Consider the following 23,775-nt stretch of genomic DNA (forward strand, 5'->3'; position numbering starts at 1 on the left):
AGTAGCACTTGCTTTACCAATCTACTAGGAATGTGCATTCTTGTTTAGTTAATTTTACTTGTTTCCAATGCAATTACATATCTAGTTTGTATATTAGGGATTCAATGATCGACTTACTCACCATGTGGACAAACAAAATTACATGTATGTTCCACTTGCGTCTACTTTGCATCTCCATAGATTTACTCTAAAAATCCGCTTTGATGAATGCTTCTCTCATGATGCTTGAATTGAATCATCTAGATGTTAAAACCAAAATAGAAAATAGTCTAATCTCTATGAATGTTGAAGGTGATCGATGCCTCTGAGAGTGCTCTCAATGGAAAAGAACTAAAGAGGGAGAGAGAGAAACAGAGAGCCACACAAGTTTTTGGTGGGTGCAGAACACCCTAATCTTCTTTTTATTCATTTATATATGTGTTTGAGTATTGTACATAACTGGGGTAAAGACACAGTGACCTTTAACCCCCACAACCTCCCACTTAAAGGACAATGTGCCTTTAAGGGAGAACAACTAGGGAGCATACTATCCAATGCCCATCAATACACGACAATACCCAAACCACTGACTAGGTAGACTCTTCATCAGCATATCTGCAAGGTTATCATCTGTATGAACCTTGACAAGCTCTATGCGCTTGTCCTCAACTGATGAAATGGTACCTGACCTCAATGTGTTTGGTCTTTGCATGAAAGACTGGATTCCGTGCTAGCTGAATAGCACTCATGGAATCACTATGCAATGTCGGTACACCTGTATGAATCCCCAAATCTCCCACTAGCTGATCAAGCCATATAGCCTCCTTGCAACCCTCTGTGGCTATAACATACTCAGACTCTATGGTAGACAAAGCAATGCAATTCTATGCACGAGACATCCACAACACTGCACCACCTGCAAAGGTGAACACATAACCAGAAGTGGATCTCCTACTATCCACATGCCGTGCATAGTCTGAATCTGTGTACCCAAGTACACGCATGTCTCCTCTGCCAAAGAAGATGCACATCTCCTTGGTACCCTTCATGTACCTCATGATGCACTTAACTACCTCCTAATGCCTCTTTCTTAGATTAGCCATATACCAGCTAACAACTCCCACTGCAAATGTAATGTTTAGTCTAGTAGCTATCATAGCATACATAGACTCCCAACCGCTGATGCATAAGGAACCTTGGCCATCATGGCCCTTTCCTCATCTGATTTGGGACTATCTCTATGACTCAGTTTCACATATGGAGGCAATGGAGTATTCACTGCATTCCCCCCCTCCATATTGAAATGTTGCAATACTTTTGTAACATACTCCTTCTGTGAAAGCCAAAGGAGTTTCCTACTCCGATCATGCGTGATGCGCATACCAAGAATATGACCTGCAAGTCCCAAATCCTTCATATCAAAGGTCTCATGCAACTTGGCCTTTAATGCATCTAGCTCATAAGTATTCTTGCTAGCCAATAGCATATCATCCACATATAGTGCTAGGATTATCAGGCTATTATCCTTAGCCCTTTTAGTGTAGAGGCAGTGATCAATTTCACTCCTTTTAAAACCATGGGACCAAAATGAAAGCATCAAACTTCTGATACCATTCTCTAGGTGCTTGCTTAAGACCATAGAGACTCTTCTTTAGCTTGCAAACTAAATGTTCTTTGCCCTTTTCTTCAAAGCCTTCCAGGTGCACCATGTAAATTTCCTCATGCAAATCCCCATGCAAGAAAGTTGTCTTGACATCCATCTACATAAGCTCCATATTCTCTGCTGCCACTAGTCCAAGCATGCATCTAATTTCTGAAATACCTGGAACACATCACACTTTCGAGCGATAGCATAAGCCCACACTTTCCTAGTTGCATCATCAATGAATGTCACATAGTATTCAGCCCTGCCTAATGACCGTGTAGGCATGGGACCACATATGTCTGAATGCACCAAATCAAGCTTTTCAAACTCTTTCTTTCCCCTTCTTTTATGGGCTGATTTAGTTTGCTTCCCATAGAGACAGTGCTCACAAATTTCAAAATCAGAGAAACTTAAATGCGGTACATAACCCAAACGGCATAAGAGTTTCATCCCATTTTGGCTCATATGGCCCAATCAGCAATGCCATAAAGAAGTGCTTGGCTGCTCGATTATTGCAGCAACATGATCAAACACCCCTGATACATGCAAGGGATACAAAGTCCCACACTTGGCACCCCTGGCCAAAAGCATAGAGCCCTTCTGAATTTTCCAACTCCCAGAACCAAAGATGGTTTGAAAACCAACATCATCTAGCTGACCCATTGAAATGAGACTCTTGGTCAGCTTAGGCACATGTCTCACATTTTCCAAAATAAATGTAGACCCATTTGCAAAAGAAAACTTTATGTCACCTACTCCCACTATGTCACATGCATAGTCATTTCCAAGATGCACACAACTTGTCTTTCCACTGTCATAAGTGGAGAACCATTCCCTATGGGGAGTAACATGGAATGAAGCACCAGAATCCAAAATCCAATCCTGGGAATATACATCATCTGAAGTGGTAAGCAACTCTGCAGATAAATTAGACATGAAGAGAATGCCATTGTCACTATCATGTGTGACTGCATTGATCTCCTCAATCTTCACTTTTCCTTTGTCCTCCCTTGGACTCTCTTCCTTCTGATTTGCACCCCAATTTGCATTCTTTTTCTTATCCTTTTGCTCTCTTTTAAGCTTGTAGCAATCCTTTTTCATGTGCCCTTCTTGCCAAGTCAACACTTATCCACTGCCATGTGGCATAAATCTAAGGTTTCAAAACCTTAGAATGAAAAATGCATAACAGAGAGACAAAATCAAATACACAGAGATCTATAACTCTGAAAATACTCCACTAAATCGTGCAAGAATTGATAGGAAGGGGTTTTTAGGCGTCCAGAACGCAATGGGAGAGACGATTTTGGAAACCGTGGTCCCAATCACTGGGTCCAACACACGGATTGAAAAACGTAAACTTCACCGAGTGCGAATGATGAGCAACATAGAAGTTTTAGGACCTCCTGAGTCCAGCGGAACTGACAGATCTGCAAATGGTTGCTCCAAACTTGAGTTCCAACACCCAGGCAGAAAAACGTTGAAACTGACATAGTGAGTCAGAAATCCAACGAAATGATCCCAAATTAAAAAATGAAGGTGTTTCCAAGCTCCTGAAGTGAAATGGACACCAAAAGCAAGCAACGGTTATCTCTACAAGTCAATACAGAGTCTCGGTCGTCGAACGGAACAGGAAAAAGCTAAAAAAATGACTTTTTCTTTGAAAACACTTAACAGGCTCTCAAAACCACTTTGCAAAACCAAAGTGACTTTTCCAAAGGTTCCTTCAAGGTCTCTACGCACTCAGATGCAAGTAAAATCATCCATAAAGCTTTCCACAGAGCTGTTGAGCTTCTAGGCATTCACGCACGCTCAGCTAGATCACACGGGCTCTGATACCAGTTGAGAGTGCTCTCAATGGAAGCAGAACTGAAGAGGGAGAGAGAGAAACAGAGAGCCACACAAGTTTTTGGTGGGTATAGAACACCCTAATCTTCTTTTTCATTCATTTATATATGTGTTTGAGTATTGTACATAACTGGGGTAAAGGCACAGTGACCTTTAACCCCCACATCCTCATGGGGGAGAAGGGGGGATTGGCAAGAGGCATAATTTGGGATAGAGAGTGAGGTCAAAAGGAGTATAGGTGGATGTGGATGGGGTATCATAATCAAAGAAAAGAAGCAGTTCTAGAAGGTGGGGCGAATGGCTTGGGTTTCTTGATAATATTTTATGGAATGGGCCTCAAGGCTAGACATGTAAAAAGGTGATATGTTTGACTACATAGTAGTTGTAGGAAGCATAGGGGTAGTCAACATTGATCTTCTAGAAGGTGGTAGGAGTAGTGATGGCAATGGGAGGGGATATCACAATACTGGACAAGAGTTTGGTGAGGTATGGGAGGTTACATGTGAGATAGGCCATGAATATCACAGACAATTCATTTTCTTTCTTTGTTGACATGATCGGTTTCAAAATTCAGTGTCGTATATTTTTGTACCCATAGAATGATGAACATGGCCCCTACAATAAAAGGCTAGTAGACTACGTATCACTCGAAGCACACGACTTCCCATAACACAAACATGCAATGTGAAGATATCCTATTTTAGCTTCAAAAATCCAACATGCATTGAGAGGCATAGCATCTTCTTGTCATCAAATGTGCTTGAGAATTTTCTCATTGAATCACCTATACCAATTCATGGTAGATACATGTTTTTTTAGCTGTAACTATTCCATTGATCAATCTAGTTGTCTTGTTTTTTGGTCTCTCTCTCTCTCTCTCTCTCTAAAATGGAGATGCCAGAGAGACTTTGGGAGATTGTTGGAGCCATGGCAATCACTTATTACATGAGACTTACCTACTACACATACACATTAAGCTCAACTTACAATTGCTTTAATTCAATTAGGATCACATCATCTCAAATATGAGACAAATAGAAGGCAAGCTCCTATAGCACATGTCTCTAAACCCTCTCCAGAGGACATATTTGCAAGTTGTTCATTAGCTCTATGTTGCTTTGTGGAATCCACATGACTTTGATAAGTCTGTTTGTGTTTAGAATCCATTAGAACAAATGAATTGATAGGATCTTACCAAAACAAAATGTTTCATTTCTTCAGTAGTAGCATATGAAAATAAAAGTTTTCTCCTTTATGATTTGTACAAATTTTTAGTACTCGATTGTGAATGCTTCTTGTGATTCTAACACCTCTACCCTTGTTTCTAAAATCAATTGAGTCCAAAGCTATTCCACTTTGTGGTGAGAATAGACTTTATGTTGCTTAATGCTCCCAAAACAAAAAATAAACTTAGAGAACAAAGAGTTTAAAAGGTTAGGGGGGAGTGATTGTGCCCTTCTTGGGTTTCAAGAGTTTATTGTTTCTTTGCCACTTTGCAAAAGTAGATTCCCACATAGAAACACATCCAAAGGAACAAATGAATAGAAGATCCAAATTTCAGCACTCTCAAGATTTCAGCAAGTGAATAACATTTGTGAAAAGAAGAGACATTTGTTGAAAAAGGAAGGGAAGGTGAAACATGTTCCCGAGGTATCATAGTTGATGTTTCTTTTGTTTTCCATTTGCAACAAATTCATTACTTATGATGCATATTTCAAAACAGAGTTTCTTCCCCCCCTCTCCTCATTTTGAAACTTCTTCCCCCATTGCGTTGTCCTCCGTCCTTTGACTCACCCCCTTCTGCCTGCCTTGATTTTGGATACCCCTTACCCTTTGACATATGCTACTACTAATAGAATTTTGGTTTTTGTTGATAGGGGAAAAAAATGTATAATTAATTTTAACCTTGGGGAAAAAAAGGTTGAAGTCAAATCTTTAAAGGACTTGTTCAACATTGTACACATGCATGGACATTGCTTCTCATATGCCATGAATTCCACCCATAATACTTCCTTATCATGGACATCACCTCCATGAGGGTGGACCTCCACCATGTAATGTCACATTGTGATAGATGAGACTTTGAATGGGATGTCTCCATACCCGTGTACAAAACTCTTGAGTATACCCAAGCAGGTGCTTTGAGCCCTTATTAATGTTCCCATTCTCTCTCTCCTCCGCCGTTAGATCTAATCGACATCAAAGACTACTACTCCCTCACCCTTAGATGGATTGCAAGATCGAACGGTCAAGAAACAACGTTTATAGTAAGCCGTTAGATTAAATGCTTGAATCGTATGGCTATAAAACAGCAGTTCGGCAAACGTCAATTTCTGCGAGCCGTTAGATCGATGACATGTGGCAACTGTTTCTTCTGTCGTCTCGAGGGTCGGAAATCGGCAACGGTCGGTGTTCCGGGGTTAGAAACCGGCTCCGGGCCGAACGGCTGGTCGGAGGATTCACCCCTACGAGGGAAGTTCGGCTGATGTGAAGAGACTTAAGGAGAGCAGCCGTAAAACATCGAGACAAATGTGAACGAACGGCCCCTTAGTCGTTGGCGTCTTGCTCTGGTTGATCGCCGGACTCTTCTGCGCTTAGGCAGTTTCGTCGCCTCCTTTACGCGGCAGGACGCGGCCGGAGGACTTATCTGGACAACGGACAAAGAGTCTCTCCTCGTGCAAGATTTTGCGGCAGCAGGCTGAGCGAGCAAGCGCTTGCGGGCGGAGAAGAGAGAGAGAGAGAAAAGGTGAGAGATATCGGTGCCGAGAGAGAGAGAGAGAGAGAGAGAGAGAGAGAGCAGGGGGGGGGTTGCATGGAGAGAGATGCGAGAGAGGAGAGACAGCGGGAGAGAGACGATAGCGTCGCATCGCAATGCGGAGATCCTGCTAGCAAAGAGAGTAGTAGAGCCGGCGGCGAGAGAGAGATCATTACGAAAGAGATTTAAAAGAGTGGGTGGCCGATAGCACACCAGGAAACTAGAGAAAAGTAGCGTCGCTAAGGGGGTCGAGTGTTCCAGATTGCGCGCGAAAGACAGCAGATGGATCGGCCGGCGCAATCCAACGTGTAATCTCTTCCGCCCACCGTTCAATCTCAGCTTCGGCCATGTCTGGGACTGCCGCTGTCGCAGCTAAAAAGGGCGTTGGTATGCTCCTCAATGCCACCAGAAGTGGCCTTTCTGTGCTCTCTGGGGGCGTCAATAAAGCTCGGAAGGAATACGCAAGCAAACATGAAAGCAGCGTCATGGCAGAACTCAGAAACAAGGGCCTCAGTCCCGCTGACTACGTCTTTGAAGGTGCATCGATTGTGTCTACTACACTTAGTCACCCCACATCGTGGCCTTTCTTAGAATGACATCCTTCAAGATCCTCTTTTGTGTCATTGCTGTCACGTCTTCGTGCTTATCTTACATTCACATACATTTCAGAACACATAGCATGCCAACCGATCTTAGCTGTCTTCTTATGTCACTTTATTGTTAACCCACAACTTGGATCGCCTTTTCAGATTACTTGATGAAACTTATCTATGTATCAGAAACTTTTGCCCAAATACTTTCCTTCAGTTCCCTTGTAGCCGTCCCTAAGATCTCTGCACCTTGTTGCTTTGGGGCTGGCAGCTTTACAGAAGGTGCACTTCCTCTTTCTAGCTGGTTATAAGCATGAAGTAGCTGCTGCTGCCCTGCAGGCAGGAAAACGTCTGGTAAGTGAAATTTATGAAGGATGGGGACTCTATGATCCCCTCTTAATGATTTTCTTCTTTTTCTTTTTGAAGTTATGTGGCTCACATGCAACTTGCTTCTGTTGGCAGGCTGATATCGAAAGAAGCAGCGTTCCTATTGATGTTGTGATTGCATTTGGGCATTCTGTGTGTGATGAATGCCTCAAATATGGCGATTTTGAGAAGGGGAAGTTTCAAAAAAGCATGGAAGATTTTATGAACAAGACAAGGATGGGAAAAGAACACTTCGATCGGGATACTCTTGTGCATGATATCTACTATGCGGTCCTTATCGTCGTGGAGGTAGGCTACGTTGATGTAAAGTTTTTTTCCTATGAAACAGGGTGGGTGTTTTACTTTGTTATTATTGGTTTGTATGTGAGCCAACGGATTTGTATCTCCCAATAAATTTGTGGATGGCCCTCACCCAATGTCAAGTTTTAACAAAACTACTATGCTATACTCGAGCTAGAAATGAGCTCCACTCAGGTTCAAACCTTGAGCCCGTGAAGCTAAAATAATACTCTTGATTGTATGGCTTCTCGGTCTCTGGCTGCATGCCTCTGGTACTCTCTGAGAAGTCTTCATTCTCAGCAATACCTGTAAGTAACAGCTCAACAGAGCTTTCCGCATCAACTGGACCCACCAACCAATAGAAGGCTCCGACTGCCTCTGTCCAGAAAGCTCCTCTTGTGCCTGTTTGGAAAGAGCTCCCCTTGTGCCTGTTTGGAAGGATTTCACCTTCCATCCTAATGAGCATTGAGTACCACACATACTACTGTAATCAACATGCAGACACAGGAGATTGCATACCTTTGGTCTTCATATTGTTGCTTGCTGTCCAAACAAGCCAAATACCTCACTGAAGCACCTACGTCAGAGTGGTCTTTATCCTCCTCCTACATGATGGATACAACCCTGTCCTCAGCATGATTTGACTAACCTATGCTGTCCTCATTTACCAAGTATCTGACCTGAGCATGGTCAATAAACAGTCTACGTATCTGCTTGCGCATGTTGACCTCAGACAATGGATGCTTGTATATCATTTGCCATTTTGCAAGCGTTATATTCACTGGGGGTGACAGAAGTTAAAAGCATGTATGTAGCATCAATTATGGACTCTAGGACAAGCAAGAGAATTGATAAACTTATGCTCTATATCAGACATGAGCACTGCCAATAAACAGTGTACGTATCCGCTTGCCTCAGACAATGGATGCTGGTATATTATTTGCCATTTTCCAAGCACTATATTCACTAGAGATGACAGAAACATTAAACTAAAGCAAGTTGGATGCATGTAGCATCAATTATGGACTTTAGGACAAGCAAGAGAACTGACAAACTTATACTCATGTCAAATGATTGCTCTCTCATGGTTGCTACAACTCTCAGGAATTGATTTCTATAAACGGAGCCAAGATTTACAGGAGGGGTACTTTTGGAGGGATTTCCAGAGGACCCATACGCCACATGGCAGCCCAAAGCTTCCACAGGAAGCAGCCTGTTCTGCCATGAAAGCCAGGGCCAACGTGAGGCCATTCCAAAGTCTACGGCGGATTAGCAGATCCACCTACATACCTTTCCTTATCAGAAGGTAAGGGCACCAGCTTGCCACATGGTAGATACTGACACATCCCCAGCACTCCTGAAACCTCTGATCTGCAAGCAAACACAAGAACACACCAACGTGAGGAAACTGAGCAGGCTGCTCACCACCCAACCATGACATCTACGGGATGTGATCTCGAATCAAGAGATGTCGCCTCCGAGCCACGAGCTGAGCTATTGGTACGAACTCCCAACCATATCCTAACCAGCCTGGTGTCCCATACCACCAGGTGGTGGTGTGAAGCCTAGGATTTGCTGCTGGGCCTTGGGCTATGCTATGATGCAGGCGTGTGTCCGTGACTCAATCCAAGATCAGACCTAGCACCTGGGAAGGAACCTTGCTCCCATTGGCTCTCCAAGAACTGAACCTCTGGGCTCCTTATATAGACTCGGGCCCCAAGCACCAAAAATAGTGAAGACCTCTAACTGGTTCGTACCCTTGCCACTCAACCCGAGAATCAAGCCTGCCTAGCTCTAAGCCTTCCCAGGCTACCTGAGCTAGTCTCGTGTACCCAGTACACGTCAGATACCAATCCGTGCACATGACATACTTCCCCTCCTCTAAGAACTCACTCCTGAGTTCGCTAAAAAACCTGGGAATGTCCTCTGGAGGTTCTGTAATGTCTCCCATGTTGCATCCTCCTCAACACGATCTTTCCACTTGATCTTGTATTCCGTGATAGTTCTATTACGAATCTGTCTTTCACGAAATTCAAGAATACACTCAGGTTCGTGTGGAATAAAAGTCAAATCTGTAACTTCTATTATTTCTTGAGGAGAAACAAGTTGATCATTTGCACCTAATACTTCTTTCAGTCTACTGACATGAAATACTGGATGTACTTTAACATCAGGAGGCAATTCTAGTCGATATGTAACTGGTCCAATTCTTTTAATAACCTTGAACGGACCACAGTATTTGGGGGATAACTTCGGAACCAAACCAGTACTTAGGCTCTTGGATTCCTTGGGAATTCGCAAATATACCATCGTTCCTTCAGAGAACTCTCTAGGTGAACGATGTCTATTAGCATAAAATCTGTCTCGATCTTGGGCACTTCTAATAGACTCCTTGGCAAACTGCAACATTTCTTGCATGTCTAGCAAGAAGGTCTTTGCAGCATCATTTAACCCAACCATAACTGGTGATTTAGGTTGAAACCCGTACATAAGCATAAAAGGATTGTAACCAGTACTCGAATGCTGTGCATTGTTATAAGCAAATTCTATCATAGGTAAATAATCTTCCCATGAAGACTGTCTAGCAAGAAGGTCTTTGCAGCATCATTTAACCCAACCATAACTGGTGATTTAGGTTGAAACCCGTACATAAGCATAAAAGGATTGTAACCAGTACTCGAATGCTGTGCACTGTTATAAGCAAATTCTATCATAGGTAAATAATCTTCCCATGAAGACTGTCTCTTAGAAACATATGCCCGAAGCATATCTTCAACCAATTGGTTGACCTTCTCTGTACTGCCATTGACCTTCTCTGTACTGCCATCGGATTGTGCATGATCTGAGAAACTCATACTTAGAGTAGTTTCTAACTTCTCAAAAACAAGTGTCCAAAAGTTACTTGTAAACTTTGAGTCCCTGTCATTGACTATGTCAGAGGGCAAACCATACAGCTTAAACAAGTGGTCCACAAACTCGTGAGCCAGCTGAACAGCTGAAATAGTTGTTCTAGTAGGTAAGAATCGAGCCATTTTTGTCAGAGGTCGACTATGACCTAAATGGAGTCATGACCTTTGCGCGTTCGTGGCAAACCAGTGATAAAATCCATGGAAATACTTTCCCATTTATTACCTGGAATCTGCAATGGCTGTAATAAACCCGTGCTTCTAAGGCATTCTGCCTTAGTAAGCTGACAAACCCGGCAACCTACCACATAGTTTTCAATAAATGCATGCATTTTAGGCCAATAAAAGGTATGCTTCACAAGAGATAGAGTCCGATGTATAACTGGATGTCCAGCACTAGGAGCATCATGACACTCCCAGAGAATCTTGGATCGAAGTTCCAGAACATCTGGCACACAAATTTTTCCGTTCCGGAACAGCAAGCCATTCCTAATCATCCACTGACGTCTCGCCGCCTATACCGTAGGGGGCACAATCCCTGAGTCTTGGTCAACCATGGAGCTCCCATCTTGGACTTTCTGCCAATAAGAACTGAAATGACTATTAGTTGTGCAAAGCCCTCTCAAGGATTGACATAGGTTTGAGGATATTTCCGTAAATGACATAGCATTTACAAACTTGGCTCGACTTAAGGCATCCGCCACACTATTCAACGAACCCTTGCGATAACGTATTTCAAAATCAAAACCTTGCATTAATTCTGCCCATCTAGCTTTCCGTCCCCTCAAGTCAGACCCATCACACACATACTTGATTGACTGATGATCGGTCAATACAAGAAACTTCGAACCATACAAGTAGTGTCTCCAAATCTTCAGGGCATACACTACTGCATAGAGTTCTTTTTCTAGTGTGGGCCAACGATATTGGGTGTCGTCTAGCTTCTTACACTCAAAAGCTATAGGTCTGCCCTCTTGGAATAGAGCTGCCCCAATCGCGAAATCACTCGCATCGGCCTCTAAAACATAAGGCCGGGTAGGATCAGGTAATGCAAGAATGGGTGCTTCCTTGATAGTTAACTTCAAGGTTTCAAAAGCCTTGTTCAATGCATCATTCCAAGAGATCGGTTGGGTAGACCGGCGTGCTCGACCTTTCAATATGTTTGTCAGGGGTGCCGTGATGTGTGAATAATCACGCACAGACTTCCGTAGAAATACCGTAAATCCTAGGAAAGAACGAAGTAGTTTCACAGTCTGAGGGATAGGCCATTCTAAAACCTTCTGGATACGATCCAGATCAATGCTAATACCTTCATAAGAAATCTTGTGTCCTAAGTAAATGATATCCTTCACAAAGAAGTCACATTTACTCATCTTGGCATAGAGCTTATGCTGCCTTAGAATAACTAAGACAATCCGGAGGTGTCCTATGTGATTCTCGAGCGTTCGGCTATATACCAAGATGTCATCTAAGAACACTACAACGAATTTGCCCAGAAAATCTCGGAACAAATCGTTCATCATTTGTTGGAAGGTGGCAGGAGCATTGGTCAGACCAAAAGGTAATACAAGAAACTCATAGTGGCCATACCTAGTTCGGAATGCGGTTCTATCTATGTGTTTAGCATAGATACGGATTTGGTGATAACCCGCATGCAAATCAATCTTAGTGAAATACTTCGCTCCGGCCAAACGGTCTATTAGATCATCGGAACGAGGTAGAGGGTATCGATTCTTAATTGTCACTTTATTCAATTGTTTATAATCTATACACATTCTCCATGTAGAATCTTTCTTCTTTCTTAAGAGGACAGGTGCTTCCCAAGGTGATTTAGTTGGGCGAATATAGCCCATATTCAAATAATCCTGTAGCTGTGAAGCTAACTCATCCTCCTCAAGCTAGTTCATCTTATAAGGGGGAACACTAATAGGTTGAGCCCCAGGTACTAAATCTATGCGATGGTCTACTGCTCGTTTTGGAGGTAAACCTTCCGACAGTTGAGCAGGGAATACATCCATGAAATCATCTAACAACGTTCTCAATTCACGGTGTTCAAACACACTTAAATCATTCTTGTTATTTACAGAGACAACAAATGAAGAAAGCGGAATCAAAACACACTGATAGACATCATAATGAGAAGTGTTTAATATATTTCGAAGCTGCATCGCAGATACAATAGGTCCCTGAGAAGAGGGAATATTATCATATTGAATACAAAATTGGGTGTCCTTATCCAAAAAAGAAAGAGTATGTTCCTTCCATCCAATCCGAATATCATGGGTTTTAAACCACTCTATTCCGATTAACAAGTCCACATGCTCCAAGTGCATGACATAGCACGTAAGAGCCGCTGTGTATTCTTGAATCCGGATAGAAAGCGCTTCAATCTTGCGATCCCAAAACTGCTTCCCAGTTGGAAGCTGCACCTCATAGGTGTGATCGCTAGGTATCGTGGACAGTCCCATCTTCTGCACAAATTTGTAATTAACAAAGTTGTGAGAGCTGCCTGGGTCAAAGAGAATGTAGTTGTGAGAGCTGCCTGGGTCAAAGAGAATGTGAACTCTTTAGTCCCTAACTTCTCCATAACCTCGGAAAAGATCATGGGAACCAAATAACGAAGTATTAAAAGTGCAATTACAAGAAAGTGGGCAGGTAATGACATTTACAAAAATACCTGTCATCGAAACTTGATTAGCTCCCTTAGCCTTGGTACCCAAACCCGCCTGGAGCTTCGATCCCGAAGCTTGCTTGTGGCTCTTGCGCATGGGGCAATCATTCTTAGTGTGGCCCCGCTCCTCGCAGATGAAGCAACGTCCCTCTTTCTTTAGCTTCAAGGTACGAAGGAGACGAGCACGACCATTCTTCGCCTGAGTCAAATGTTTCTTGGAGGCGTTGTCTATAGACTTCGTCTCCCCGGAAGAGCTTCCGCTTGTTCTTCCCACCCGTGTCAGCAACTGTGGTTCCCTTTGCACTGGCCATGGTATCATCATAAATACGCGCGTAATTCATGGCCTCTTGCAACGTGGTACACTTGTTCTTGATCTGTAACTTGTAGGAGTTAGGCAAACCATCCACAAAGAAACTTAACAAGGTCACTGGATCCATCTTTGTAGCTCTGGTCTGCAAATCTTGAAACCTCTGAAGATAAACCTCAAAAGTCAAATTTAGCTTGGATATATCGAGGGCTTTGAGCTTGCCTACGATATCGTAATCTTCCTCCTCCTTCAGAAACTCTTTCCTGAAGACCCCTTCGAATTCTATTCATGTTGCAGGCTTGGGTTGGAGTTCCTTCCACCACAATAAAGCCTTTCCTGACATAGAGCTTGTGCAAGTTGTATTTTCTTGTCATCTGGATAAGGGTGAAACTGAAAGTGTACTTGCCACTTGTGCAACCAAATGTCAACAACCTCCTTGGTACGAGACTTCTGATCTCTGGGAAAAGGATCTAGAGTGATGTTCGGACCTAACACTGAAGCCATGGCATCCACATGCGTGAGCGCCTGAACAGTGCTAGTCAAAAGTGCGAGTGTAGTCTAAATCCCTTGGAGTTGCTGTGTCAACCCCGTTTGATTTGTTTAACTTGCTCAAACTTTCCATCAAGAGCAGTGGTGAATTCACTGAAGGCTTTTTTCGTAATCAAATCATCGTAGAGACCCTGGTCATCCTCCCCATGCTAGTTCAGATCTTGGTCTCCCATCGCAAGCTGAGGGTCTACAGATTCACCCTTTCTCTCTGTCTCTCCTTCCTTCTTTCCCCATCTAACCGCCATCCTTAACCATGAACCATAAGGCTTGTGCAGGGTAATAAACATGAATTTCGAAATTAGGGCATACCTGGAGGAGAAAATCGTCCAAAATTCTTGATACCAACTGACACGCTCCCAACACTCTTGAAACCTCTGATCTGCAAGCAAACACAAGAACACACCAACGTGAGGAAACTGAGCAGGATGCTCACCACCCAACCATGACATCTATGGGATGTGATCCCGAATCAAGAGATGTCCCCTCCGAGCGACAAGCTGAGCTACTGGTACGAACTCCCAACCAGATCCTAACCAGCCTGGTGTCCCATACCACCAAGTGGTACTCTGAAGCCTCGGATCTGCTGCTGGGCCGTGGGTTACGCTATGATGCAGGCGCGTGTCTGCGACTCAAAGACCTAGCACCTGGGAACGAAACTTGCTCCCATCGGCTCTCCAAGAACTGAACCTATGGGCCTCTTATATAGACATGGGCCCCAAGCACCAAAAATAGCGAAGACTTCTAACTGGTTCGTACCCTTGCCACTCAACCCGAGAATCAAGCTTGCCTAGCTCCAAGCCTCCCCAGGCTACCTGAGCTAGTCTTGTGTACCCAGTACACGTCGGCGGATACCAATCCGTGCACATGACAGATACGGTGACCCTAGGGTAGTGAACTCATCCACACCCTAGGTGTAGTCAAATTTTTCACACATGGGATTATCTACCACGCCATCTTACTATGCAAAATCAACAAGTTGGCCAGCCCTAGATCTGTCTAGTAAGCTAGTTTTATTGCAAGTTGCCTAGCATCAAGGGAGAGTCTATCTTCCGCTACAGATTGAGAGAAGATAGACACATAGCTCTCATACTGGTCACTTTGGTATCAAAGCCAGTATTTTTGGTGCACTACTAGTTTTTTTGCTTCCCTTGACTTGTTGCCATGAGCATATCTATTCCAAGCACCTTCATCAGCCAACTCATGTTTTTTCTCTTCCTCTTCTTCCTTCACTTCTTGGGGAAAATGACAGCTATTTAGCAAGAAGGGCAGATGTCTGGCTGTTTTTCATCGTGAGCTCTAGAAAACCAGTCCCAATTGCCAGTTCAATTTGGTGCAGGGTAGCAGATCCAGCTTGTACCAACTAATTGTAATCTTCATGTTGTCGGAATGGATTGGTCACCTCCCCACTTGTGGGTCTCCATGGGGGAGGATGACATACAGCATAGGTTCGGATGAAGTAGGATTGAGAGGAGCTGACATGGCCAGCAATTTGTCTGCAACATGGGCCGTTTACACACATCTTTATTAGGTTAATTTGTGGGCAGCCAGATGGGCCACCGAGACCAGCATATAAGGTTGGCTATAGGCCCTTGTTTAGGGAAAATGGGCGGAGGGCAATGCTCAGCCAAATGCAGCCAGCATTTGGGGTTTTACAGGACCCAAGAACAGACTGGTCGGCCAAATAGGCCTGCAAAGTCTGCTTGCAAATGTCCAGGTCAGTGGACAGACCAGCTTGGGCTGCCAGGTGGCAGGTTGGCGCTGGTAGGGCAGTACCAGACCCGGACGGTGCTGCTGACAGGGAATTTCACTCTGTTCTGGTTGGCAGCTCTAGTGGATGGACTGGTCAGCCAGATTGGATGGGAGCCTCCCCTCTAACTAGGTCCATTTGAGGCAGTCCAGGCAGCCTGAGTTTTTGGTCTTCCAAGAGCACACTTTGGCGCAGCTCTATACACAGGTAGAAGAGCCCACATATGATGCAAAGAGTGCGACTGGGAGACACATCATCTGTAGCTACTGAAGCCTACAGCGAAGGTGCATGGTGAAAAGGAAGATACTACAACAGGTGGTGCAGCATATGAGGTCATTTTGGGTGCCTTGTCTCAGCCAGAGTATGCTGCAGGTCTTGATAATTTTGGCATGACTTGTATTTGTTTCTACATCAATATGAGTATTTTGGCTGTCCATCTGTGTGTTGCATCTTCCAGATCTGAAGTGTCTCCCCTACATGCTGCACACGAAGTGAGTTGGTGTTTCATGTAACAATGTCTGATCTCAATCCAAAATTTCTGCTCGATCTGAGTTGGCTACAGCAAGCAACTCTCTTTTTTGACATGGTATCAAAGATCGGTTTTGTGGTATATGTTGAGATTCTTTGGCATGGTATCAGGGCCCGGTTGATAATCAAGGATAGCCATGGTCAAGTTCGTGAGGCAGAGCCTACGAGATCCACAACCAAGACCTTCTCCAAAATGAAGGGTGGTGCCCTTGCCAAGAAGGGAGGAGATTCTACATTTAGTGTGTTTTTTCTGGCTCGCAGTGAGTACAGGACAGGACAATTTTCTAAACCTTGCCAATGGCATCCAGCTCACTCATTCCACATTTGAACGTTGGATGGAACCAAATCTCTGACCTTGAAAGTAAAGATTCGGAACCATCTGGTGGTGAGGGAAATCTGTCAGATCTTGAAAGTAAAGATTTGGAGCCATACATCTGGTGGTGATGGACAGAACGGAGCTGAAACCCATGGACGTGGTGGACGTTACAAGGAAGTGACATGGTGTGAACTGAAGGACACAGTCACACTCTCCATGATAATTGCAGGGATTCAATGTCCAGTTGGCAAAGACAACATAAGAGGCATGGGAGATCTTGAAGGATCTCTATGAAACAAAGAACACAAGGAGTATCGTCATGCTCTTGAATCAGCTGCTCACCATGATGATGGGGGAAGGAGAGTTGGCCCATGAAGATTCTTAGAGATTTGCTGGCGGTACTTAGTCACAAGGTGGCTAGGAAACAGTTGGCAATTTGACAGTGGTGAGTAAGCTTCCAAGGGTTGGTGGCTGTTGTCACTGTTTGAGAATAGTCAAATCCCATTTGGTTTTGGGAACAGGGCTGATTGCTCAGGACGAGTCACGAATGAAGTTGTACGATGGGTCATGCTGATGAGAAAGCCTATATGGTCAAGGGTAAGTTTGGCAAAGCCAAGTTTAGAAAAAGAAGGAATACAAAGGATTCAAAAGATGGGGGGACTCATCTGACGGGGAAAGTAGAAGGAAGAGCAAGAATAAGGAAAACTACTTGTATTGTGCCAAGCTTGGATAGTTTGCGAGGATTGTAAGGAGTAGGCTGACCAAGTAAAAGGAAGATTGATCAAAGGGTGATGACTACAAGTCTACTGAGTGACGATGTTCATGGTAGACATCGAGGGGAGGTGCACAGGTTTGAGCGTGATAGGTGTTGCTTATTCTTGGGACCTAAGGATTTGTCCAATACCCTCAATAAAAATACAGTGCTCATTAAAGGATGGAGCTTGATGAGCTACATGCGAGAGAGAGAGAGAGAGAGAGAGAGAGAGAAAGAAACTATTATTATCGTCCTCTGGGGGCCTGAAATCGACCCATGGGACCCAATGGAATGTTACAAAAAGTCTCCTTCTTTGAAGAAGGGTGGAGTGGACAGCTAGCATGTTGCTACCTGTGTAATACATTGGTCACGGTATGCAAGGAGCTTGGTAATGTAGTGGCCCAAGGCTGAGAGAGAGAGAGAGAGAGAGAGAGAGAGAGAGAGAGAGACGTGAATAATTTAAACTAGTTCAAACATTTTAAAAAATAGCCTTCTTCATGGCTGAGCTTGCTTTGAAAGCAAAACATGCACCTCATCGAGGCACATACCAATAACTTGTGTAATCCTGTACTGTCCCCTTCTAAATTACAGCAACCATATGAACATGAAACCCTAGGGTACTCCATGGAATCCATCCTCATGTCAATATCAATAGCCACGCACTTGGAAGATACCAAGCACTGCATGCTGTCCTGTCATGGGGATGTGAAAAGTGATGAAAAGTACCTTTGTAACTCAATCCATGCATAACCCAAGGTTAACCATGGTTAAGTGTAGTAATGGTTTGGCCGTGAGGGATTGGCTAGAGGAAGTGCACGCTTCCTAGAAGTTCCTAGGGGCAAAGTCTAGGTGCACCACTAGGTCCTAGGGGCAAGGCAAAGGCTTTAAAAGAGGGGTCTAAAGGTTGGGCCCAATGACAACCAACACTATTCTTGGTATGGGGGTTGGGACTTTAATGAAGGGGAAAATGTCAAGAAGGAGGTGCCATTTGTTATGCATGTGTATGCATGCCCTTCCCCCACCTTCCATATCTCTCCCCTCACCCTCCCAGAGGGGCTGGACGTCAAGCAGAAGCTCTGTGTGTGTTTAGATAGTTGAAAGGAGTGATGCCTGTGGGGATATAGGTAGGGCAAGGTTTCAAGGACCAAATTACAGATGACATTGATTTGATGTTGGGTTGGAACCAACCCATGAGGCAAGGTGCTTCTGAGAATCCAGGTCGACTTAGTTTCGGGCGGACAGTTGGATGGTCGTTTGTGAGATGGATGATGACCTTGACTTTCGAGATGGTGACTTAATGGATGAAGTTGCTGACGGTACTTGGATTGCATGAAGACTTTGGCATGTTCATGATAAGGATTTGCAAGGGTCAACAATAGGTTTGTATTCCCATCACGGATAGATGAGATGCTTGGTAGTTTGAAGGGTGCTTTAGTATATGGATTCCAAGAGAGGTTATCATGAGCTGATGATAGTACGACATGATATTCATAAGATGCTTTTTGCACGTTTGAGGGTTTATATGAGTGTTGCCCTTTGGGTTGAGTATCACTTCAGCCATGTTTAATTGGATGATAAGTCTGATATTTCAGAGGTACACAAAAGATCTATTTCTTTGATGACATAATAGTTTTCAGTGAGGATGAGGAGGATGCAGGGAGCATTTAAAAATAGTATTGGATCTCGTGAAGGGGAATTAGCTGTTTGTAAATTCATGTAATACAAGTGCAATAATTTCATACAAGAGTAAGTATTTTGAAACCCTTTGTCATTGCTCAAACATGAGTAGGCAAATAAATGATTATAAAGTATTTTATACTTACAGTAATTAACAAAATTTAATAAACAAGAAAAAGGTTATCTTTATACTTTCTCATGCTCAAACAATACAAATTAGAGCAGAATTTGCTTTTGAAAATAAGAAATCTTTATTAAGAGGGATAATTAATTAAGAAAAACATCTTAAATTTTAGAGAAAGGGGAAACTTGAAGTTAAAAGAGAGAATTAATTAAAGAAACAAATAACTTAAAAAGAGAAAACAATGAATAAGTGAAAAAATAGAGGAACCTACAATCAAAATTAAGCAAAGATCACAGTGTGTATGTGTGGATGAGGGTATGTCATTGCAGTTGGCGTATTAATAGTTTGCCCGAAAGGAATGTGTGTCAATTGAGATTCAGGTTGTACCAGAGGTCATCATCACCTACCAGATCAACAGATACAAATGCCTCCTTGCAGAGGATGAGATGTGTTGTTATCTCCTATGGGCTCAGGGTTTTAATTCATGCTAGGCTTCTAATCAGTCCTTACTAATGGTTCTGCCTTCCTGTTTTCTGCTAGATGATCGGGACAGAGTGGCAAAACTTAGAGCAAGCATTCAGAGAAGCTGCCTCCCGTGTGATTGGAAATGCAGTCCATGCAGCAGCTGCTTCTACTTCCGATTCAAGGTGTGCTGTTAAACTTTATCACTATATAATTGAATGGTGGGTTTCTTTGATCATCCCAGCAAATTTTCCCAAATATTGGTAATGAAATTATGTAACCGTAATCTGACATTGTGGTCCTGCTTTCCCAGGAAAAAGGCTGCTAAATCCCTGTATCTCTTTGCATCGCAAGTGAGGTCGTGTGCTCAAGAATCTGAGATTAAAAGACAGAAGGCGTTAAAGGATGCTGAGAACTTATTGCGCAAGGAGCAGGAACGGCAGCTGCGTAGCTCACAATCACTGCCAAGACCTTCTACAGAAACATAACAGGTCCTATGATGAGCAGGCCTAAGAAAAGAACCCTTTTGAGCCGTGCATTACTGGACGCAGATGGGTCAGGTCAATCTTTGGCAAGCTGCCTACCTTATCAGTACAGCACTTTATGATGAAGCTTACAGGCGAGGGGCGGTAAACTCATAATGATAGCAGGTCTGTTTGAAGGATGTTTGTTAGGCAAACTAAATAATGCTCAAGCTCCAGGTGCAAAATGGCAGAAAGATTGGAGGGCTGCTGTTTTCTTCTGATTTCCTGGATTCCAGCGTGATTGAATGCTTCCATCTGCGAAATCTTGGACTGAAGCTATACAATTGGTTTTATATAACAGAGCTGTTCAGTATTTGTATCCAGATAACAGTGTTGATGGAAACAGTTTTGTCTTTTCCTCGTAGAAGTCAAAAGGAGCTCAAGTTGTGTTAGGTGAGTGGAGCATGTCTGCTCACACTCAAATGATTACTATTGTACTAAATCTTTTGGTTATCATTATTTTCTTTACTCCTTTTCAGATGGTTGGATGAAGGATGTGTATAGCCACTTTATCCTGTTTTGTATTGAACGTTTCTGAAAGCTTTAGTCAAAATTTACCCATTTCATGTGTTCACTTACTTCTATATGACTTTTGGGCAACATTACGATTCTTGGATCTCTGAGCTAGAATTTTAGAGGTGAAGAAGGAATAGGGGGAGCCTAAAATGCACACGCATGAAGGTGCTTGTCAATCAGAAACCCCAAAGTTCAGAAAGTACAAGTCCATCTTAAGCTAAAGTTAAAAGTGTCCCAAGGGTGTTTCACACTACACTAGTCACGGGGGCATGATTCTAATTATTAAAATTTACGTGTGACAGCCCAAGCCCTAGAGTGGTAAAAAGGCTAACCTAGTGCATTAATTCCTAGGGCCAAGGGCAAGGGGCAAGTGGGTTAGAGAGGGGCAAAATCCCCTTTCGCTAAAAATAGCTCATTTGGCTAGCTGGCTTGTAAAGCAAGCTGAAAAGGAGAAATTTCTTTGCGCCTTGTTTTTGGACCACAGAAGAATAGGGAGAGGCAAGTTGCAGGCTGGGAGAGTGCTCCAGGGGCATTCCATCACATTGCGTTGCTGATTATCGACTACCAGGGCAGTGTATGGGCTGTTGGTGGCCTGCCAGGGCTGCCAGAAGCTAAAAACTGAATTGCGTATTTGTGCCAAGACTCTCCATATCAGTTCTTTTTGATGCATGTTCTCCATGTCTTTCAGAGCCCCCAAGATTGATTCGCACTTCTTCCAGGAGCCTTCCAGTCCAGGCACCATCAATTTTGCATCTTTCCAGGGATGTTTGGAGCTTCCAAGCAGCTCGACTCGCTGCCAGACAGGCGGATCTGTTGCATTCGCACCTGCTAGAGGCCTTCTGGGGCTGTCAGATTTGCTGCTTATCAATTTCGCCACCTCCATGTGTCTTCCAGATTCTCAAACCGGTTGTTTGTAGAATTGGCATCTGTTCTAAGCCATTTGGAGCCTCCAAAAGTGGGCGAATTCTCTGTTGGAAGTTGCCAGGGTGCAGAAGCTTCCTGTTCAATTCGCCTACCAGGATTGGGCTGCCAGGAGACAGTGGGGTGCCAGGAAGAGATTGTTTTGCTGCACTTTCCCTCTCCAAGGCTGTTGCTGATGATTTCGCCCGTCGGGCTTGCGTTCTTGTTGGTTTTTGCCTAGCTGGCCTGGTTCAACAGGGTTTGGTTGAGCCAGAGGTTGCCAGATACTAGGTATTTTGGTTGTTGAATGTCCCTACTCTTGCCAGAGATTGCCCACAAGTGTTTGCCAGGATGGCAGTGGAATTTGCATTGGGTTTTGATGCCTTTGCCAGCCGCGGTAAGGCTGCTTGTGTTGGGGTAAAGGCACATTGCCAACCCTTCATTAAAAGATAGGACACCTATGACTGTCTTAAGACAGTCATAGGGTAAACCTAATCCTAATAAAACACAAGTGAGTTTGTGGTGTGGCTCATCATTCTTCACACCCGCACTTGAGTGTCACTCTCTCTCACTCTCACTCTCTTGCTCTTCTTCCCCCTTCACTCCCTTTCAACTGGTATCAGAGCCTACCTAGCCTACCTAGCCTCCTCTCCCTAGCCTACCCAACCCTTTCCGTACGGACGTACGGACAGCGCCTTACGGCCGTACGTCGTCCGTACAACCGTACGGACGGCCCTTGAGCGGCCAGATCTGCGCAGGGCAGCGGACCAGGGTACGGCGGCGCATTTCGCTGCAGGGCGACAGTGCGGGTGCGGGCCAGGCTGTGGCGTGGGCACGGGCGACGACGCAAGGCGAGTCGCGGCTGTACATCAGCTGCTGTACGCAGCAGGGCGGAGCTGCATCAGGCAGCTGCACAGCAGCTGCTATAGTTGCAGAGCAGCTGCATAGCTGCTAAGCGGAGTTGCGCAGCGGCGCAGCTACTCCAAGGCAGTCGTACGGACTGTCGTACAACTGTACGGACGACGACTTCACCACACCTGCAGCGAGTTTTATCAGGGCATTCGATTTTTCGCTGAAAAGACTCGACAGTTTTTTTTTGGGGAAGCGTGCCTACTGCAGGTACAGAAAAGTACAGCAGGCAGGTACAGAAAAGTACAGCAGGCACAAATTGTTTTTTGGAAGAGGAATAGTGCTGAAGCACTCTGTTTTGTGCATGTACGCGCAAGTACGGAAGTACATGAAGCGTTCCTGATGCATTCCTGAAGCATTTCAGCTGTATACTGTGCATTTGTTGAGGTACAGCAGGTACTCTCGTGTCCCTCACGCTTGAGGTGACTTGTGCCACAGTGGTGGTGTTTGCGCAGTTACTTGTCTTTCAGGAAGGTCAGATGCTTGTTTTGCAGAAGCTTCTATGCATTTATTGAGTGCAATTCTCAGTTTTGGGTGACCATTTCAAAGGGCTTTTGCCTGGATGTGTTTGCAGTATATGCCTTGAGGCAGTGTGTAGCCAGGGATGTGTAGCCAGGGAGCACACATTTGCTTTGTTTCCGCAGTGCATTTGGTGACATTTGTTGCAGGTCACATTCTTTGTACGCACTTTGAAAATCTCAGTTGAGCCACGCTTGGTCAGGGCGCATCGAGTTTACTCGGTCCCTAATTGCCCATCGTTGACAGTGCTCAAAAGATTTTCTTCTTGGTGTTTGTACGTTGTGATTTGTGTTGTTACTGAGTACACAGGGGCAGTCTATGCATTGCCCATTGTCAGGTAAAAGTGTCAGAGAGATTTTCATATTGCATGCTACCTCAGTGTTGAGGTGTTCTCCACTTGATTCAGGTATCAGATCAAGGGGCTTTTGCCCAGACTTTGTTTGATAGCACTTGGGTTACCGACAGAGATCTTCAGATGCATTTTCTCCCCTTGGTATAAGGGTGATTGCTTGGGATTTATCCCATTTACTGTTGCAGGTTTTGTGACAGGCTGAAGGGTCATTTACTGTTTTTTGGGTGTTTGTCAAGTGGTTTCTGCAATTTAACTCAGTGCAATACCTCATCTGAGGTGGGAGAAGTGATCAGTACAGTCAGTACAGCAGTGTTTACAGCAGTGTTTGTGGTTTGTCAGATGATTATGCACTGTTAAGCACTTGTTGAGCAGCTGCAGCAGTCTGAAATTACTGTTTTTATGCCTCTTTGAGCTCAGTACAGTGTGTCAGAAGGTACAGTATTTGCAGGGTCATTTACTGTTTTGCTGCAGATTTTACTGACAGTAAAAACAGCATCATTGAGAGTGCTTCTGGCTCTTGAATAGAGCAGGTTT

General features: G+C 44.0%; 1 protein-coding gene across 2 annotated transcripts; it reads left to right on the plus strand.

Moving 5' to 3' along the window:
* The first annotated feature begins 5,921 nt into the window (after nt 1-5,921).
* LOC147901761 (uncharacterized) lies at nt 5,922-20,619 on the plus strand. Of its 2 annotated transcripts, XM_087374807.1 has the most exons (6): nt 5,922-6,215; nt 6,486-6,761; nt 7,086-7,168; nt 7,277-7,489; nt 19,600-19,706; nt 19,835-20,619. In XM_087374807.1, exons 2-6 carry the CDS (start codon nt 6,572-6,574, stop codon nt 20,007-20,009), a joined length of 768 nt encoding a protein of 255 aa, XP_087230933.1. In that variant the 5' UTR covers nt 5,922-6,215; nt 6,486-6,571; the 3' UTR covers nt 20,010-20,619. The 2 variants fall into 2 exon arrangements, with proteins under 2 accessions (XP_087230933.1, XP_087230932.1); XM_087374806.1 differs by having other exon boundaries at nt 5,922-6,761.
* The last annotated feature ends 3,156 nt before the right edge of the window (nt 20,620-23,775 follow it).

The sequence above is a fragment of the Dipteris shenzhenensis genome, chromosome 5 (genome assembly GCF_047967505.1).
Source record: "Dipteris shenzhenensis isolate YYH24624 ecotype China chromosome 5, Dip_SZ_1.0, whole genome shotgun sequence".
Classification (NCBI taxonomy): domain Eukaryota; kingdom Viridiplantae; phylum Streptophyta; class Polypodiopsida; order Gleicheniales; family Dipteridaceae; genus Dipteris; species Dipteris shenzhenensis.